Raw genomic sequence first — 21,114 nt, forward strand, 5'->3', positions numbered from 1 at the left:
CATAATTGTATAAGTCTTTTGCAGGGCTTAAGGTAATAACTAACATTAATTTCTGCTCACAATTTGTCAAGTATTTTTCCATAAATTGTCTCATTTGATCTTTTTTATAACTCTGTACTAGTTAAGGCATAATTGCCTCACACTGTTGCTAGTGATGAAATTCAAATGTACTTAGAAAGTTAAGTGACTTGTCTGAATTCATACAGTTAGTAATTGGTGTTGAGGGATAAAGTCCCACCCACAGATCCCAGCTTCTGTACCTGCTGCCTTTCTAGGAAGTAATTCAGAGATTTAGTAAAATCAAAACATATTTACAGAACCTAATATACACTGAACATGAGGCAGCCTTCCATCCTAGAACTTGTATACCTATAGGAAAAGGGAAAGATGTTCATTTTGGAAGCAGACACTGTAAATTCCAATTGAATCACCAGTACCTAGCATGGTGCATAGACTATAGAAAGAAACAAAAAAAATTATTGAGACCTAGAATGCATGAGTACCTAATCTCTACATCACAGTCACTTGATGATGAGTTATTATTTACTGAACACCCACTGTTACTGCGCTGGGGAAGCATTTTACTGTTATGTTTACGACTCTGGAGTTAGACTGTCTGGGAGTAAATTCTTTGCATCCATTTACCAGTTGCATGACCTTGGAAATATCTCTTTAAGCCCAAATTTCCTCCTCTGTAAAAGGTGCCTCTAAGGTGTTTTTCCTTTCTTCTTTGTTTCCTTTTTTTTCTTTTTTTCCTTTTTGGTGAGGATTAAAAGATAATACTCATAACATACCTAGTAAGTGCCTTGCATATAGGAAATGCTCAGTAAATGCTGGTTGTTATTTAATACTGTATGTTGTAATTATTGCTAAGGACATAGGGGGAACTTGGTAACTTATTTGCTGTTAATTAAGCTGTTATATACCGTTATTTTATCAAACAACTCTGCCATTTGCCAGGCATTTGGCTGGGCCCTGAGAATACAATGTCAACTCAATAAAATACAATACATTTTCAACTCCCTGATCTCTCTTTTCTTTCTCCAGTTTGGATGGCGAAAACCCAGTCCTGATTAAACATTTCCCCTGTGCTCCAGTTGCAACATGCAACATGAGTGTGACCCCCTATATACTGCCCTTCTGACTGATCTCCCCTTAAATGCATGACTACTAAGCTACATGCTGTGTGAGTAATCCTATTGCCCTTCCCTAGTTCATTTCCACCCCCACACCCTTAAATGCCTAACTAACATCTTCTCCTTTAGTTTCAAATTTCTAAAATTTCCAACACTTCCACTTTATCTACTCATTGCTGATGATCTTGCTTCCTATCTCATGAGAAAAATAAAAACTACTGGAAGAACTTTTCCACAACCCACCACATCACCCCATTTACAAGCTTCCCAAACTTTTACCTATATAATTTTCCTTCTCTCCTGCTTACCGTTGGGTGAACTATTCCCACTCCCACCTAAGGCAGCCCTCTCTTGTGCTTCAGTTTCATCACTTTGTACCTATTCGAGAACATTTCCTCAGCAAACTTTCCCTTCCCTCTTAAATTACTGATTCTACCTCCATTTCTCAAAATCCAGTGACAAGTTCTTGGTTTTCATCTTACTTGATTCCTGTCCTGGCCTCTTTCTCCTGTCTTTGTCATGGTTTCTCAGCTTGACTGGTTCCTCTTCATCTTCCCTAACACTGAATGTTGAAGAGCTTTAGTACACAGTCATCCCTTTGGGAATCTCATTGTACTTACAGATTTCAAATGATGTATCCAAATATATATCTCCAATTTGGACTATTACTCTAAACTCCAGTATCTAGCTCTTGACTCAGCAAATCCACATGAAAGTCTCATTGGCATATCAAATTCAATATATCCCCAACTACTTTCAGTATTTCTTCCCATAGCCTCTCTTCCTATACTCCAGCCAAAATATAGCAACATCTTAGCTCCTCCATTTCTCTCACACCAACATGCAGTCCATCATCAAATTCTGTGAGGTGAATATCTAACATACACATTACTGTGGACTAAATCATGCCTCCCAACATTCATATGATAAAGCCCTAATCTCCAATGTGATGATATTTGGTTATGGGGAGATAATTAGGTTTAGGTATGATCATGAAGGTGGGACCCTCATGATGGGATTAATGCCCTTGTAAAAAGAGGAAAAGACACTAGAGCTCTCTCTGCCAAAAGAGGACACAGTGAGGAGGATGACCATCTGCAAGCCAGGAAGAGGACCCTCACCAGAACATGACCATACTGACCTACTGATCTCCGCCTTCCAGCCTCCAGATGTTAGAGTTAGTTAGTTAAGCCACAGCTCATGGTGGTTTGTTGGGACAGCCTAAGCTATCAGATATCTAAATATCTAAAAATATCTAAAGGTGATATCAAATATCACTTTCTCACTACCTCATTGCTACCACCTTCATCTGAGTCAATACCATTTCCCCCTGGATTATTATGCCTACTAAAATTGTAGTATTCCTACAATTCAGTATTGTAACACTCTCCACTCCTAAAATCCTTTCTCTCCTTCTTTTAACTATTTTTTGTTGTTGTTGTTTTGGGGTTTTTTTTTTTTTTTTTTTTTTTGCTATAACAAGTACCACCCCTACTATGATGTAATATTTACTTTATTGCCTGTCTCACTCTGGTAAGATTCAGATTCCATCAGCCTCTCCTCCTTCCACTGATCTGTTCTTAGAGTACTTAAAATAATATTATATTCACAATAGATTCTAAATAAATATTTGTTGAGTAAAAAGTCTTTAACTTTCCTTAAAAAACTGTCTTGAGGAAATCTTGAAGACAAATTTGAATTAACTGAAGTAGAGAAAAGGAGTTTCAGGAGAAGGGACCAGCATGAACAGAAGCCTGGAAAGGTGAATCATCTTGGTTTTATTAAAAAATAAAAAGTCCATTTTTCTCTAAACATAAATTAAATGAAGGTTGGGAGATGATAGCTTGTTAGAGAAGTTCCCAGAGAGCAGATCATTAAGAACAATGTGTACTAACTACACAGCTGATTTTATAAGTTATGAGAACCACTGGGGGAAAGTTTCAGCAGGGGAAGGACCAGACTTGGTATCCATGAAAGTAGTTAAGAAACTAACAAAGAGGCAACCCACGGAATGGGAGAAGATATTTGCAAATGACAGTACAGACAAATATCCTGATATCCAGGATCTATAAAGAACTCCTCAAACTCAACACACACAAAACAGAGAATCATATCAAAAAATGGGCAGAAGATATGAACAGACACTTCTCCAATGAAGACATACAAATGGCTATCAGACACATGAAAAAATATTCATCATCACTAGCCATCAGGGAGATTTAATTTAAAACCACATTGAGATACCACCTTACACCACTTAGAATGGCCAAAATTAGCAAGACAGGAAACAACATGTGTTGGAGAGGGTGTGGAGAAAGGGGAACCCTCTTACACTGTATGTGGGAATGCAAGTTGGTGCAGCCACTTTGGAGAACAGTGCGGAGATTCCTCAAGAAATTAAAAATAGAACTTCCCTATGACCCTGCCATTGCACTACTGGGTATTTACCCCAAAGATACAGATGTAGTGAAAAGAAGGGCCATCTGTACCCCAATGTTTATAGCAGCAATGGCCACGGTCGCCAAACTGTGGAAAGAACCAAAATGCCCTTCAGTGGACAAATGGATAAGGAAGATGTGGTCCATATACACTATGGAGTATTATGCTTCCATCAGAAAGGATGAATACCCAACTTTTGTAGCAACATGGACAGGACTGGAAGAGATTATGCTGAGTGAAATAAGTCAAACAGAGAAAGTCAATTATCATATGGTTTCACTTATTTGTGGAGCATAACAAATAGCATGGAGGACAAGGGGAGATGGAGAGGAGAAGGGAGTTGAGGGAAATTGGAAGGGGAGGTGAACCATGAGAGACTATGGACTCTGAAAAACAATCTGAGGGTTTTGATGGGGCAGGGGGTGGGAGGTTGGGGGATCCAGGTGGTGGGTATTGGAGAGGGCACGGATTGTATGGAGCACTGGGTGTGGTGCAAAAATAATGAATACTGTTATGCTGAAAAATAAAAAAAAATTTTAAAAATGTTAAAAAAAAGAAGCTAATATAATCCAGATAGAAAATGATGAGGCCTTAAAATAGGGGTATGGTTCAGAATAGGGAGAATATTAAAGAGGTACACTCTGTAGGGTTTCAGACAGAAGGAACATGGGGATTAGCAACATAGAATATTTGGAAAGTTTTCCAAAATAACAGGGCAGATGGTGACATAGTTCAGTGAGATGAGAAATACAGCAGAGGAAATAAGTCTGGAGAAAAAGATAATGCATTTAGTTCGGGGGTGTTGAGTTAGAGCTATCTGTGGGTTATCCAGGTAATGATGGGGGAGATAGTAGCAAAGGATGCTTGATTTGAAATTTGTGTCTGCTCTGCCTTAACCTAATCCATAAGTTCCAGTGGAAGCAGTGATGTGTGGATACTTGTTTAACAACCAGCATTTAACAACCAGGAAACAAAGTCTGACTTATAGCATTTACCAATGTCCTTGGTTATATATATCCCCACCATGCCAACTTCAAGCTACAAACACAAGCTTATTGTACATGATGTTGCAAGAGATACACCCAACTGGTTCTCAGGATTTGGTACAAGCTGACTCTGGCACATAACTGAAAGCCTCCTAGTCTTGAAATCGTGTCCTTGGTGATATGATATTTCTAGGAATGCTACCTTTGAAGATTATCCGTAGGGAACTGGTGTCATCATGGGGGCATGCAGTGATCTTTCAGTCTTGTTGAAAGGTGAAGTGATTTGAAACAACATTAGTGGAGGTGAGAGCCCCTGACTAGAAGATTGTTGGTTAAAATATTATTTGATTCAAGCATGAATAAGTGAATGGACCAGTTGACTTTTAGGGTTCTTTCCAACCTGTCTTGGAGCCTATGTCTCTATTTTTGATACTTCATATAGAATCTCCAGCATTATTGCCAATCGGGAAATTTTGCTAATGATGTTGGCAAAAGTAAGGTTCAAAAGAAAATAATAATATAATGCAGTAGTATTAGAAATCAAAATAGCAAATATTTTAGTTGGATGCTTTTGATTTTGAGTTGCCTAAATGAATTCATATATATACATCACATATATGGTCTATAAGCACTCATGTGTGGCTTTTTCATGATGTATTAACCTTCAATGTTTTTCCTTCTATAATTTGCTCCTGACCCCACTTTATTTTAGATATTCCCTATAATGTAAAATATAACAATGCATTTAGTTTCTTAAAACCTCGATTAATTTATACATGTACCTGCAATTTATAGGGCAACTTTTGAGATAAACATTTTTGTATTAAAAGTTATTTATCAAAAACCTGATGTGTACTATAATTGCATAGCATATTCACTTAAAAATTAGAATTAATTATATAAATATATTTAAGAATATAATATGAAGACTGTATGTTTTGTAGTGAAGATTGGAAAATATGCAACTCTTCAGGGCTAAAAAGTTTCATTTATTTGTTTTAGCCACAGATCTTCTTTTTGCCCAAACAATATTTGGAAAAGCAGTGCCATTTGCCACAGCTGGAGATTGCTATAGTGCTGCCAGATGCCCACAGGTATTTCATATTTGTTTATTTTTCCCTCACTGTGAAAAAAAAAGTGGATGCTGTTTCTCTGAATTTTCTTGACCAGAATATTGCAAAAAGCATAAGTAAATAGAAAAATGTGAATTTCCTATATGGAATTTTATGTCAAAGATTATAGATAAATTTTGGGGGAAAAACATCTCTGCCAATTTTAGGTTTGTTTGAAAGGTGCAATAACACGGATTGCAAATAGTTCAGAGCCTATTTTTCCTTCCATCATGCATTTTCATTTTTAATCTTTCCAGCTGGTCCCTGGAAACAAATGGTTGTACATAACAAAGTGAAGGAATGGATCACAAGCATGTGGCCTCCATACACTGCTGCTAGCATTGTTTATATTAGCTGTCTGGGTCCGTACCAGTGCCAGAATAACTTTTATTTGTGAAATAGTGTATTTCCATGACTTTGCTCCTGTATTATTTTATTTTCAGAGTTCTCTGCACACACCCTTTATGCCATCTCTGTGATTTCCAGTATAGAGTATGCTTTCTAGGAGAAATTTACTCTCATCAAGAGATTTTATAAAGTCTATGTGAACATCAGCATTATAAGATGGAGACATGTAAGCTAGATTAATATAGCATGTTAGGAAGATTCATCACTAATTGAAAAAAATCATGAGCAAGAAGTATTAATTTTAATGTTGATATTTTCAAGAGAAGTAGCTGATGGTTTGCCAGAGCCCTCTCTTGGGATTTCCCATTCACTATTTTCATCATATGACAGAGAAGTTATGCTTATGTCAAAAAGAGAGGGCATTTTCTATACTATACAAAGATACTTAAAGGAGACCAAATGCATTAGAACTATGGGCTCAAATGAATAAGAAAAAAATTAACTGGAATGAATTTATAAATTTTAGGTCCAGAAATGCAAATAGAAGCTGGTGATGTCATATGAAAAAGACCTCGGTATTTTATTCAACCATAATGAGTTCAATATGATTCATGTAGATTATGCAGTAATTTCTAAACCACCCCATATAATCATAAAGTACCTAAACATAATATTAACACCAAAAGATTTTAAATTTCTGTTTGAAAAAGGTAAATTTTTAATCTATATAGGAGTAGGAGGCAAAAACCAAGGGGGGGGAGAAAGAGCATTTAAATCATGCCACACAAAGAAAATGAAGGTAGCTAGGAAAAGAATGTGAAGTTATGGTAACTATCTTTAAATATTTAAAGAGCTCCATGAAAGAGGAATGAGGTCAGTGTGTTATTCCAGGAGGCAGTAATAGAGTAACAGATTCCAACTCAAGATAAAGAAGGTTTCTGACAAGGGAGAGTTGTCCAGTAAAAGATCCCCCCAGATGTGGAACCCAAATAAATCACTAATTTTTGCCTGTAGTTTTTATAAATTGGTCTTGTATCATGCAACCCTGTTTAACTCATTTATTAGTTATAATAGTTTTTTTACGGGATTCTTTGGGACTTTCTATATACACTGTGATGTCATCTACAAATAAACATAGTTTTACTTCCTCCTTGGCAATATGGATGCTGTTTATTTCTTTATCTTGCCTCATTACCCTGTCTAAAACTTCTAGAGCAATGTTAAATAAAAGTGATGAGAGAAAAAAAAAAGTGATGAGAGTAGATACACTTGTCTTATTCCTGATTTTAGGGGGGAAGCATTCAGTCCATCATTAAGTGTGTTAGCTGTGAATGTGTTATAGATGCCTTCAGTCAAGTTAAGGAAGTGTCCTTCTAGCTCTAATTTAAGTGGTTTTATCATGAAAGGGTGTTGGTTTTTGAAATGTTTCTGCAAGTGCTGAGGTGATCCTGAGGCTCTTGTCCATTACTGTAGTGATACGGTGTATCACATTGGTTGACTATTGTATGTTGAAACAACCTTGCATTCCTAGGATAAATCCCATTTGGCCAGGTAGTATCATTCTTTTTATATGTTGCTAGATTTGACTTGATTTGTTAGGAATTTCTCATCTATTTTCATAAGAGATAACTGACCTAATCATTTTCTTGTGAGGTCCTTATTCCAGTTTTGATATCAGGGAAATACTAGCCTTGTAAAGTGAATTGGGAAGTATTCCCTCCTCTTTTACTTTCTTGGAAGAGTTTGTGAAGAATTAATTCTTCTTTTTCTTTTTATCAAATTTTAATTCCAGTATAGTTAACTTACAGTGTTATTTTCCAGGTGTACAATATAGTGATTCAACAATTCTATACATTACCCAGTGCTCATCATGAGAGATGTTTTCTTAATCCCCAACACCTATTTCACCCATTCTCCCCACCGACCTCCCCTCTGGTAACCATCAGTTTGTTCTCTATAGTTAAAAGCCTCTTTTTCTGTTTGTCTCATTTTTTCTTTGTGTCTTAAATTCCACATATGCATAAAATCATATTAATTTCTTTCTGACTTATTTCACTCAGCATTATACTCTCTGGATCTATCCATGTTGTTGTAAATGACAAGAGTTCATTCTTTTTTATGGCTGCATAATATTCCATGGTGTTATATGTTTATGTACATGACTTCCTCTTTATCCATTCATCTCATTGTTAGCCCCAGGGGTACAAGGCAAAGAAAAATTTCCTTCCATCACTGGAAAATAGCTTCCAAAATTTTAAAGAAAGAAAAACTTATATATATACAAAAATAAGGGTTAAACATGATGAAGGGATGGAATATGACTGTAAAGATGAAAAATTAAAAAAAAATACTAAAAAAGCAATTGATAATATAAGTTGGTTGGAAAAAGAAGGAAAAAGGAAGTGGAGAGAATTTGCTTGGCTGGAGACCAGAACAAAGCCCTGTCCTAGATTAAGGGTATATTTTGATCTATTAGAAGAAATTGTATCCTAAATTTTTCTAGAAGAAAAAACCCTATAGTATACAAAAAATAAAATTAGATACAATGAAGTCATAAAATAGGAGTATAATAAAAATATAATAAATAATATAAAAATATGACTATAATAAATATGACTGTAATATAATATGACTATAATAGTCATAAATATGACTATAATAATGAAGGTTTAAAAAGATTTTTTTAAGAAAGGTATTGTCAAGTTAAACCAGTTAAAAATTGTTAAAAGAAGAAAAAGTTAAGAAAAATTAGAATAAGAAAAAATAAAATCAAAAAAATTAATTAACTTTGCAAGACTAAAGAATCATGGGGAAGAAGCCATGAATTTCATGCTTTGCTTTCCCCTCCTCTGGAATTCCACTGTTCTCCTTGATCAGTGAGCTTGGTCTTGGCTGGATTTCTTGCTGATCTTCTGGGGGAGGGTCTGTTGTAGTGATTCTCAAATGTCTTTGCCCAAGGCAGAATTGCACCCCGCCCTTGCCTGGGGCAGGGCTAAGTAATCTGCTCAGGTTCTCTCTGGGGAGCTTTTGTTCCCTGAATGCTTTCCGTAGAGCTCTGGAGGATGGGAATGATAATGGAAGTCTCCCAATCTCCAGCCCAGGAGGAGCCCAGACCTCGGGGCATGGCACGCCTCAGTGCGCCTTTGGAGAAAAGCGCTCAATCACTTCTGTCTCCCTGGTCTCCAGCCATGCTCTGAGCTCACCTGGCCTGTGACCAAGTGTTTCTGTCTCTGGTGCACAGCCCCATTTGGAGTCTCCAAACCCAGCAGATTCCTGCGTCCAGAGAAGGAAGGTGAGTCTCCCTGGATCTACCACTTGTGGGGTCTCTGCTGGAAGAGCAGTGGCCTAACTGTGCCTCAGATCATGGTTTAAGGTATCCTTGAGCTGAGAGCTCAGTACTCCACTCCATCTCTGTAGCTGGGGTCTCCACCCTGATGCCTGTGAGCTTTGCTACACTCAGACACCCCCAATCCTTCTGTAACCCCATGGGACCTGAGAACACACTGTCTCTGCAAGAGGTCCACCTCGCTTAGCCTCTGGAGCAATGTTCCTCAGTGGAGCAGACTTTTAAAAAGTTCGAATGTTGTGCTTCATTGCTCTGCCACTTGCTGGGAGCTGACTCCCCCCCTCCCCCACCATGGTCTATCTTCCCATTGCTTTGGATGCACTTCTCCACATCTCCTACCTTTCAGAAAGTGGTTGATTTTCTGTTTCTAGAATTGCTGCTCTTCTCTTCGATCTCCTGTTGGGTTTGTAGGTGTTCTGAATGGTTTGATAACTGTCTAGCTGAACTCCTGAAACCTGATGTCATCTTAGTCTGCTACTCCTCCACCATCTTCTCTCTCTCCAGCTATCCATTCATCTCTTGATGAACATTTGGGCTGCTTCTATAATTTAGCTATCATAAATAATTCTACAAAAAACATAGGGGTGCATGTATCCCTTTGAATTAATGTTTTAGTATTTTAGGGATAAAAACCCACTAATGTGATTACTGGATCATATGGTGGTTCTTTTTTAAATTTTTTGAGGAACCTCCATACTGTTTTACATAATGGTTGAGCCAGTTTGACTTTTCACCAACAGTGCACAAGGGTTCCTTTCTCTCCACGTCCTCACCAACACCTGTTGCTTCTTTTGTTGTTGATCTTAGCTATTCTGAAAGGTATGAGGTGATATGTCATTATGGTTTTGATTTGCATTTCCCTGATGATGAATGATGATTAGCATCTTTTCATGTGTCTGTTGGCCATCTATACCTCTTCTTTGGAGAAATGTCTGTTCATGTCTTCTGCCCATTTTGTAGTTGGATTATTTGGAGTTTTTGGTGTTGCATTATATGTTCTCTCTCTTTTTTTTTTTAAGAATTTATTTATTTGAAATTTAGAAAGAGAATGAGCAGAGGGGAGGGGCAGAGGAGAGAGAGAAGCAGACTCCCCACTGAGCAGGAAACCAGATGCAGAACTCAATCCCAGGATCCTGGTGTCATGACCTGAGCCAAAGGCAGACACTTAACTGACTGAGCCACCCAGGTGCCCTATATAAGGGTTTTTTTTTTGTTTGTTTTGTTTTGTTTTTTAAGATTTGGATACTAACCCTTTATCAGATATATCATTTGCAATTACCTTCTCCAATTCAGTACGTTGCCTTTTAGTTTTCTTCACTGTTTCCTATGCTGTGCAGAATCTTTTTATTTTGATACAGTCCCAATAGTTTATTTTTGCTTTTTTTTTTTTCCTCTTGGCTTAGGAGACATATCTAGAAAAATGTTGCTATGGCCAGTGTCAGAGAAACTACTGTCTAGGCTCTCTTCAAGGATTTTTATGGTTTCTGGTCTCACATTTAGGTAATTAATCCATTTTTAGTTTATTTTCGTGAATGGTGCAAGAAAGTGGTCCAGCTTCACTCTTTTGCATGTAGCTGTCCTGTTTCCCCAATACCATTTGTTGAAGAGACTGTCTTTTTTCCCATTGAATATCCATTCCTCTCTGTCAAAGATTAATTGAACATATAATCTTGGGTTCATTTCTGAATGAATTGGGTTTTCTGTTTTGTTCTAGTGATGTATGTATTTTTTGTGTCAGTATCATACTGTTATGACTCCTACAGCTTTATGATGTAACTTAAAGTCGAGAATTGTGATACCTCCAGTTCTATTTCTCTTTTTCAAGATTGCTTTGGCTATTCCTACAGCTTTATGATGTAACTTAAAGTCGAGAATTGTGATACCTCCAGTTCTATTTCTCTTTTTCAAGATTGCTTTGGCTATTCAAGATTATTTATTTATTTATTTATTTGACAGACAGAGATCACAAGTAGGCAGAGAGGCAGGCAGAGAAAGAGGAGGAAGCAGGCTCCCTGCTGAGCAGAGAGCCTGATGCAGGGCTCAATCCCAGGACCCTGGGATCATGACCTGAGTCAAAGGCAGAGGCTTTAACCCACTGAGCCACCCCATTGCCCCTGCTTTGGCTTTTCAAAATTTCTTGTGGTTTCATACAAATTTTAAGATTGTTTGTTCTAGTTCTGTGAAAAATACTGTTGGTATTTTGATAGGGATTGCATTAGATCTGTAGATTGCTTTGGGTAGTATAGACATTTTAACAATATTTCTTTTCCCAATCCTTGAGTGTGTATTGTCTTCAATATCTTTCATCAATATTTATAGTTTCCAGGATTTAGGTCTTTTACCTCTTTAAGTTCATTCCTAGATATTCTATTGTTTTTTTGTATACTCATAATTGAGATTGTTTTCTTAATTTCACTTTTGCTGCTTCATTATTAGTATATGGGAATGCAACAGTTTCTGTACATTGATTTTGTATCTTATGACTTTACTGAACTCATTTACCAGTTCTAGTATATTTTGAGAGGGTATTTAGGCTTTTCTATAGTCTCATGTCATCTGCAAATAATGAGAGTTTTGCTTCTTCCTTACCAATTTGGATGTCTTTTATTTCTTTTTGTTATCTGATTGCTGTGGCTAGGACTTCCAGTACTACGTTGAGTAAAAGTGGTGAGAATGGACGTCCTTGTCGTGTTCCTGGTATTAAGGGAAAAGCTCTTTTTTCACTGTTAAGTATAATGTTGGCTGTGGATTTTTCACATAAGGTCTTTATTATGTTGAAGTATATTCCCTCTAGACTTAATTTGCAGAGGTTTTTTTTTTTTTTAATCATGAGTGGATGTTGTATTTTGTCAAATGCTTTTTCTGCATCTATTAAAATAATCATATAGTTTTTATCCTTTCTCTTGTTGATGTATCACACTGATTATTTTATGAATATTGAGCCACCATGGCATCCTGGGAACAAATCCCACTTGATTGTGGTGAATGATTTTTTTTTTAATATATCGTTAGATTCAGTTTGCTAGTATTTTGTTGAGGATTTTTGTATCTGTGTTTATCAGAGATATTGATCTTTTGTTCTCTTTGTGTGTGTGTGTGTGTGTATTTGGTGTCCATTTGGTTTTTGGTATCAGGGTTATACTGGCCTCATAGAATGAACTTAGAAGTTTTCCTTCCTTTTGTATTTTTTGGAACAGTTTGAGAAGAATTGGTATTAACTCTTTCAATATTTGGTAGGATTTAATTCTTAAAATATTTGGTAGAATTCACCTGTGAAGCTACCTGGTCCTGGCCTTTTGTTATGGGGGAGGTTTTTTGTTTTTTGTTTTTGATTGATTCCATTTTGTTGCCCGTAATTGGTCTATTCAAATATTCTAATTCCTTCTGCTTTAACTTTGCTGGGTTATACGTAGGAACAAAGAGACCAACACTTGATTTTGTTGATTTTCTCTATTTTTTATTTGTTTAATCAATTTTCAGACTATTCTTTATCATTTCTTTATTTCTACTTGCTTTAGATTTAATTTGCTCTTTTTCCAATGTCTTAAGGTGGAAGGTTAGGTAATTGATATGTCTTTTTTCTCTTTTAATATAAGCATTTCCTGATTTAAATTTCCTTTTATGTATTTATTTTGCTGCATCCTCTGAGTTTTGGTCTGTGGTGTGTTCGTTTTCATTCATCATAAAGTATTTTCCATTATCACCTGGGAGGTCTTCTTTGACTTACTGGTTCTTTGACAGTGTAGTGTTTGATTCCTACATATTTGTGAATTTCCCAGATTTCCTTCTGTTACTGAGTTCTTTCCATTGTAATTGAAAAATACACTTTGTTTTCTATATACATACTCTTAAATGCATTGAGTCTTGTCTTATGGCATAGCATATGGCTATTCTGGAAAATGTTCAATATTGCTTGGAAAGAATGTGTATTCTGCTGTTGATGAAATATTCTATAGATGTTTGTCAGGCCCAATTGTTTTGAAGTATTGCTCAACTTTTCCATTCCTTGTTGATCTTCTGCCTAGCTGTTCTATTCACTGAAACATTGCAATTATTATTGAATTGTCTATTTCTCACTTTAATCTTATTGTTTCATTTTCTTTGGGTTTTATTCACCTACTTTGGAATTTTTATATATGATTATGATTATAGTTGTCATAATTTCATGATATATCAATACTTTTATCATTATAAAATGTACTTCTTTATCTGAAGTAGCATTTTTTGTTTGTTTTGAAAGTCCAATTTATCTGACATTAGAATGGTCACTCAGCTTACAGATAATTCATGATATATGATTTTATCCCATTTACTTTTAGCCTATTTACATCTTTGGATCTTAAGAGTATCTCCTATAGAGGGCACTTCATTGGATCTCTGCCTTTGATGAGTTGTTTAATGATATTTATATGTCTTGATTTATATTTACCATTTTACTTCGTTTTCTGTATGTCTTCTGTTGTTTTTGATCCTCCATTTCTTCTTTACTGCTTTCTTTTCTTACCAACTGAATGTTTTTGAGTATAACATTTTAATTTCCTTAATAATTTTTTCATCATATTTTTTAAATTTCATTAAATTAAGAAAGCACTTTCATTAATTGCTTTCTTAATTGCTGCTTGAGAGTTTACAACATATATCTTAACTTATCAGAATTGGTTTCAGATTTATACTACCTAATTCTAGTGAAATATAGAAACTTTACTCCTTTATGTGCTCTATTTCCTGTTCCTTTTCTGGTGTTATGTTTGTTATACAATCTACATATGTAGCAAACCCACAATACATTTTTGTAATAATTTTATGGTTTTTAGAAAATATGAGAGAAATAATGAGAAATTATGTATTTATAGGTTTTTAAGTGAACTTTTACAGTTAGCATTTCTAGGTTTCTTTTCTTCCTGTGGTTTTGAGTTATTGGCTGGTGTCATTTCCTTACTCCCAAACAGCTTTGCTTCCATCTGCCTTCCATTTTTGTCATTATTATCAAATATATTACATTTCCAAACATTACAGTTCATTAATATAATCATTTACTTATTGGCTTATATAATTGTTTTAAAATAAGTTATGGAAAGAAAGGAAATGTGGAACCACAGCGTCTTTTGTAATTATCTACAAAATTACCTTTATAAGTACTATTTGGTAGTTTTGTATTAATGTCTGGTATTACTTGATTTCATGAAAAAGTCTTGTATCGTTATGTACTTTCCTCTCAGGACCACCTTTGCTGTGTTCCAAAGATTTTGAAAAATTATGTTTTCATTTTAATTTGTTTCCATGAATTTTTTCAATCTTTCTTTAATTTCCTGGTTGACCTATTGGTATTACTTGATTTCAGCTTGAAGAACTTCCTTTAACGTATCTTATAAAATGGGACCATTAATAAACAAATCTTCTCTGTTTTGTTTATTTGGAAATGTCTTCATTCTTGAAAAATCGATTTGCTTGTTATAAAATTCTCAACTTACAGTTTTCATTTTTCAGTACTTTAAATATGTCACCCCGTTGTCTTCTGGATTTTAGAAAAAACATGGAAGTCAGTATTTATCTTATTGGGGTTCTTATGTATGTGGTCATTTATCTCTTGATACTTTCAGATTTTCTTTGTCTTTGACTTTCATCATCTTTAGTATCACATATTTGGATGTGGATCTGTGTATCTGCCAAACTTAAAATCTATTGAGTTTCTTAGAAGTATAGATTAATGCATTTCACCAAATTTGTTAATTTTTCAGGTATTATTTATTTAAACATATCCTCTACTCCTTTCTCCTTTCCTTCTGGTACTCCCATTATGCATACATTGGTGCATTTAGTGGTGTACTCTTGTTTCTCTGAGGCTCTGTTCATTTTCCTCCTTTTTTTTTCTGTTCTTCAGATTGTATCTTCATTATTGATATCTGTTCAATTCTTTCTTCTGCCTGCTCCAATCTACTGTTTGAGCCCCTCTACTGATGTTTGTCTTTTTGGTTATTGTACATTTCAGCTCTGAAATTGTCCTTTTCTTCTTTTTCTAAATGTAACTACTATCTCTGTATTGATATTCTCTATTTGATGAGACGTTATTATCATACCTTTCTTTAAAACATGGTTTTCTTTAGCTCTTTGAACATATTTATAATAGCTGCTTTGAAGTCTTTATCTGCTCAGCCAGACATCTGAAACCTCTCACAGGCAGTTTCTAATGCCTTTTCCCCCTAAATATGAGTCATCCTTTCCAGTTTCTTTGCATATCTCGGTTTTTTTGTTGAAAACTGGGCATTTTAGATCATGTAGTTTAGTAGCTATGGACACTAAATCTCAGCCTCCCCCCACCAAAGTCTTGTTTCTTGCTTGCTTATTTATTTGCTTAGTTCCTTGGCTGGATTATTTCAGTGACATCTGTTTTCCCTGGGCAGTCTTTGATATCACTCCTTGGAGGGCACAGCCTTGGATATGTACACAGTCACTCTGATCCTCCTGGAATGATGGTGTTTTTAGCTGGGATCTCTGTCTCTTTCCCAACTCCCCATTAAGTTTTTAAGTTGGTCTGAATCTACTGATACCATGCTCAGCTCTTAGTTTCACCTAATTGCTAGATGATTGTTCTATTCTTTCAATAACATCATGGAGGAGTAAATTACTCCATGGTCTGATTCAACTAAATTTGAGCCCTTCGGCCAGGGTGATATTACAGGTTCTTTGAGGTCAGGTAAGACCTCAAAAGGAGCCCTTCTTAGCTGTCTCTTTCCTTGATTCTCTCTGTTAAATTCAGTTTTATCTACCATTTTGTTTTTTGCTCTCATTGAGTTGTCACCACTTTCCTCTTAGCTGCACACCATTAAAATCTCATTTTCAATAACATCTATAGGCTTGAAATTCTCCCATGTTCTTTCTCAAATAAGCTCATATCCCTTAGAAAAGGCTATGGTATTTTTGTCCTTACATCTTGACTCTCTTCTAAGGAAGAAACATTGCACTAATTCTGTGGATCTAGGGATAGGGCCAACTTCTCAGAGTAACATTACCACTTTTTAAGCAGGGTGTTGAGTCATAGCAGTAGGCCCTGGTCTTCTTGGCTTGCCCTTCTCTGCATAGAACCTCTGCCTTAGCAGTGATTTTGAACGGGGATGATTTGAGTCTTGTGTTCTTAGCCTACCATGCCTAGGGTAGATCTTCTGTTCTATGAGTAGGGACCGAGTGGCAGAGCCCCAGCCATTCTTGCTTATAATAGAGCTTCTGTGAACTGGGTGAGATGAGAATTGCCAGTGGTTTGTCCCTCTCAAGAGAAAACCTAACCCTAGTAGGGAGCTAGAGAAATAGAATCTTGTGTTCCCATCAAGAGTAAAACTGTCATCTTACTGAGGTAGGAGGAGAGGGCAGGTCATGGTTCAAATGCCACAGACACTCTTTTTACCTAGATATAGATTTTTGTGAATTAATGTTTTCCATTTGTTGTATAACCTTGGGATATTTTTTCAGAGACCTTAAATGGTTGTTATATTTTATAATTTTTATCAGTTATGGTTGTTTTGCTGGAGAAAGAGACCAAAGAGGTCCTCAAGTTGCCATTTCAGAAATGTTTCCTCTCTTGGCTATATTTTTAAAGGTAAGTTGGCAGGGGAGGCTTAAGTTATCATTTGCTCTTTGAAGCTGGTTAGCTCTATCTCTGTCCATTCTTCCCCTTTCCCACCTCGCTTATATTGGTCTGTCAGATGATTGGTCTGCTTCCCAGAATGTGACTCTCTGACCCACATCTTCTATTCAATTCTCTTCTTAGGACTGTCCTTATCTTGATCAACTCTGAAGTCTTAAACATTGTCTCTTCAGACATCTCTTCTAAAATCAAGGATGTGAAATCTAAACTTTTTAACATTCTCAGCAAAATTTTTTTTAAAAGATTATTTATTTATTTTTTGAGAGAGAGAGAGAGAGAGAAAGAGAGAGAGTAGAGTGCACAAGAAGGGGAGAGGTAGACAAGGAGAGAAGCTGACTCCCTGCTATGTTGAGAGCCAAACCTGGGGCTTGATCGTATAACCCAAGATCATGCCCTGAGCCAAAATCAGGAGTTTAATGTTTAACTGACTGAGCCACCCAGGTGTCCCTCTCAGCAAAATTTTTACTCGTTTGGATTTTTTTTAATAACACTTCCATTTAAATAGAGATTTAGTAGCGATTAAATAGGGAGTATTCATTCTTTAGTGATCAACCCATGTCAAGAATGATCAACTTTGTCCAGCAACCCATCCTTCCTGTAAGCTGTGCCTTTTCATCAAATACTTGACGTGATTAGAGAGAAGTAAACTGAGAATGCCACATAGAGTTGTGGAAAGTCTGATACAGGGTCTCAAAGATGCCATTACTTAGGAAAGGTTGCGAAGTTCTGGGAATCCAGTCCTTTTTGTTACATGTTGAATTGAGTAAGGTCTTGTCAATGAGACCTCAACAAAATTCACAAGAGAGCTGATATTCAAGTAAATCATATACTTGTCAAGTGGAATCAAAACTTTTATCTTGTTTAACTTTACTAATGGGAAATAACAAAAAATTAATTATTATAAATAGAATATTTCTTGATGAGCATGGAATTGGAATAAGAAGTGTTAGCACAATTGGGGTTTTAAAAGGTAAGAGAGCTATTTACATTAATTTCTAAATCCTTTCCTCCAGTTTCAATGTAACCCCTTTTTCCTCCCTATAATATCTTGTGAAAGATGTAAACTAGGTAACCCCACTTTATACTTAGGAGAAACAGACATTACATGTTAATAACCTACCTAAGGTCCTTGAGAATGTCACAGAAAGAACCAGTACAGTAATAAAATATTCCTCTCTTCTGATCAAGGTGAGATGCCTCCCTCACATAGCTCTCCAGATATCTGGAATGCAGAGTTTTATTTCCCAAGTTAGATGTTATTGGGCATAGATAAGTATGTATTGTCAATAGGAACTTTGCCCATCTATATTCATTCTCTATTTAAGTGACTGAGGTTTCTGTTATCAAAAATACAGAATGTCTAGTATTCTTAGAGATGTTCCGTCAAATATATAAACCAGATCCTGTGTTAAGTTATACAACATCTGCATGAATACTCTCTAGATGTTTGATGTCAGAGAAAGAACTTATTTTGTTTGGGATTCATCAAAACCACATCCTCTGTGTTTGCATATGACAGGGCACTTTGGGACATGAATGCTAAAAAGAGAATGGATACATATGGCACTCCTTAGGGAAAATAAACTTTGCCACATTGCAATATAAGATGAAGTTAAGGAGTGTGATGTGACTTTAGAATACATACATCAAAAGTGAAGTAAAGTAAAATGTTTGGTACTTTTCAAAGAGCCACAAAAATTTGACAATAAAACATAACATGTATCTCTTCAGCTGTTTTGTGATTAAAACTGATCACGTAAGAGCTAGAGAAATAACCACATTCAGCCAATGTCAATAGATCATGGCCAGCATTATTTTGAATATTCAGAGCCAGTTAAATGTTTTGAACATGTATTTTTTTACTATAAGAATGTAGACTTTGATATATATCCATAAGGTTTACCTTTTTTATTATATTGTTTAGATGAACCCTCTCCTTATTTTTCCCTGCTTGATCTGTCCTGTTACTAAAAGTAGTGTATTAAAAATTCCTATTGGGGGTTTCTGCCTATGTCTACTTGCATCTCCTGTGGTTTTGCTTCATAAAAGTTGCTGTGTTATTCAATTCATAATGTTTACATATTATTTCTTCATTGTAAATTATGGTTTCTAGTACTGATTTGTCATGTTTTCCTGATTTAAGGCTTGAATTCTACTTTGTCTCTTAGGATTGCTGCCCCTATTCTTTGTTTATGTTCATTTTCCTTGCGTATTTTCTTGCTTATCCTTTTAATTTTAGCCTTTATGAATCACTTTAAGTGTGTCCCTTACATATAACATGTTGTTGGGTTTTATTTGCAAGGGAATTTAAAAATTTAATCTTTAAATAAAATGTTACACCCATTCACATTTAAAAAATTTTTGTAACATACAGAAAAAATTGCCTTTTTTAGTATGCAGTTTTAACATATGTACAGATAATTTTTTTATTTTTAATTTTTTTAATATTTAATTTTTTGTGTGGAATTCCAGTTTTTCTTCTTCTTTTTTATAACATATAACATATAACATAACATATATAAACATAATTTATTTTTCCCATGTTATAGGTATGTGAATCATCAGGCTTACACATTTCATCACACTCACCATAGCACATACCCTCCACATGTCCATAACCTACCGACCCTATCCCTACTCCCCCCGCCCCACAAGCAACCCTCAATTTGTTTCATGAGGTTAAGAGTCTTTTATGGTTTGTCTCCCTCCAATCCTATCTTGTTTCATTTTTTTTCCTTCCCTATCCCCTATAACCCCCCCCACTGTCTCTCAAATTCCTCATATCAGAGAGATTATATGATAATTGTCTTTCTCTGGTTGACTTTATTTGCTCAGCATAATACCCTCTAGTTCCATCCACGTTGTTGCAAATAGCAAGATTTAATTTTTGATGGCTGCACAGTATTCAATTATATATATATATATATATATATATATATATATATATACATACACATACATATATACATACACTCACACACACACACACACACACACACACACCATATCTTCTTTATCCATTCATCTGTTGATGGACATCTAGGTTCTTTCATATATGGCTATTGTGGACATTGCTGCTATAAACATGCAGTTACAAGTGACCCTTTGGATCACTACATTTGTACCTTTAGGGTAAATACCCAGTAGTGCAATTGCTGGGTCATAGGGTAGCTCTACTTTCAACTTTTTGAGGCAACTCCATGCTGTTTTCTAGAGTGACTGCACCAGCTTGCATTCCTACCAACAGTGTAGGAGGGTTCCCCTTTCTCTGCATCCTCACCAGCCTCTGTTGTTTCCTGACTTATTAACTTTAGCCATTCTGACTAGTGTGAGTTGATAATCTCACTGTGGTTTTGATTTGTATTTCCCTGATGCCAAGTGATGTGGAGCACTTTATCATGTGTCTGTTGGCCATCTGGATGTCTTCTTTGCAGAACTGTCTGTTCATGTCTCTGCCCATTTCTTGATTGGATCATTTGTTTGGGTGTTGAGTTTGGGTGTTGATCATTTGTTTGGGTGTTGAGTTTGATAAGTTCTTTATGGATTTTGGAAACTAGCCCTTTATCTGATATGTCGTTTGCAAATATCCTCTCCCATTCTGTCAGTTGTCTTTTGGTTTTGTTGACTGTTACCTTTGCTGTGCAAAAGCTTTTGATCTTGATGAAGTCCCAATAGTTCATTGTTGCCCTTGCTTCCCTTGCCTTTGGCAATGTTCCTAGGAAGAAGTTGCTGCGGCTGAGGTTGAAGAGGCTGCTGTTGCCTGTGTTCTCCTTAAAGATTTGGATGGATTCCTTTCTCACATTGAGGTCTTTCATCCATTTGGAGTCTGTTTTTGTGTGTGGTATAAGGAAATGGTCCAGTTTCATTTTTCTGCATGTGGCTGTCCAATCTTCCCAACACCATTTGTTGAAGAGGCTGTCTTTTTTCCATTGGACATTCTTTCCTGCTTTGTCAAAGATTAGTTGACTGTAGTGTTGAGGGTCCATTTCTGGGCTCTCTGTTCTGTTCCATTGATCTATGTGTCTGTTTTTGTGCCAGTACCATACTGTCTTGATGATGACAGCTTTGTAATAGAGCTTGAAGTCTGGACTTGGGATGCCACCAACTT

The 21,114-nt window shown here is 35.9% G+C and overlaps 1 protein-coding gene across 1 annotated transcript in view; it reads left to right on the plus strand.

Moving 5' to 3' along the window:
- The window catches only part of ADAMTS20 (ADAM metallopeptidase with thrombospondin type 1 motif 20), a 190,081-nt gene that overhangs the window by 152,538 nt on the left and 16,429 nt on the right, over window positions 1-21,114 (plus strand). The window contains exon 37 of the mRNA XM_032876992.1: window positions 5,564-5,655. Within this exon, the coding sequence (XP_032732883.1) occupies window positions 5,564-5,655 (92 nt within the window). The remainder of the gene's footprint in view (window positions 1-5,563; window positions 5,656-21,114) is intronic.

This window comes from Lontra canadensis, unplaced genomic scaffold (assembly GCF_010015895.1).
Source record: "Lontra canadensis isolate GAN:19392208 unplaced genomic scaffold, GSC_riverotter_1.0 scaffold59, whole genome shotgun sequence".
NCBI classification, from domain to species: Eukaryota; Metazoa; Chordata; class Mammalia; order Carnivora; family Mustelidae; genus Lontra; species Lontra canadensis.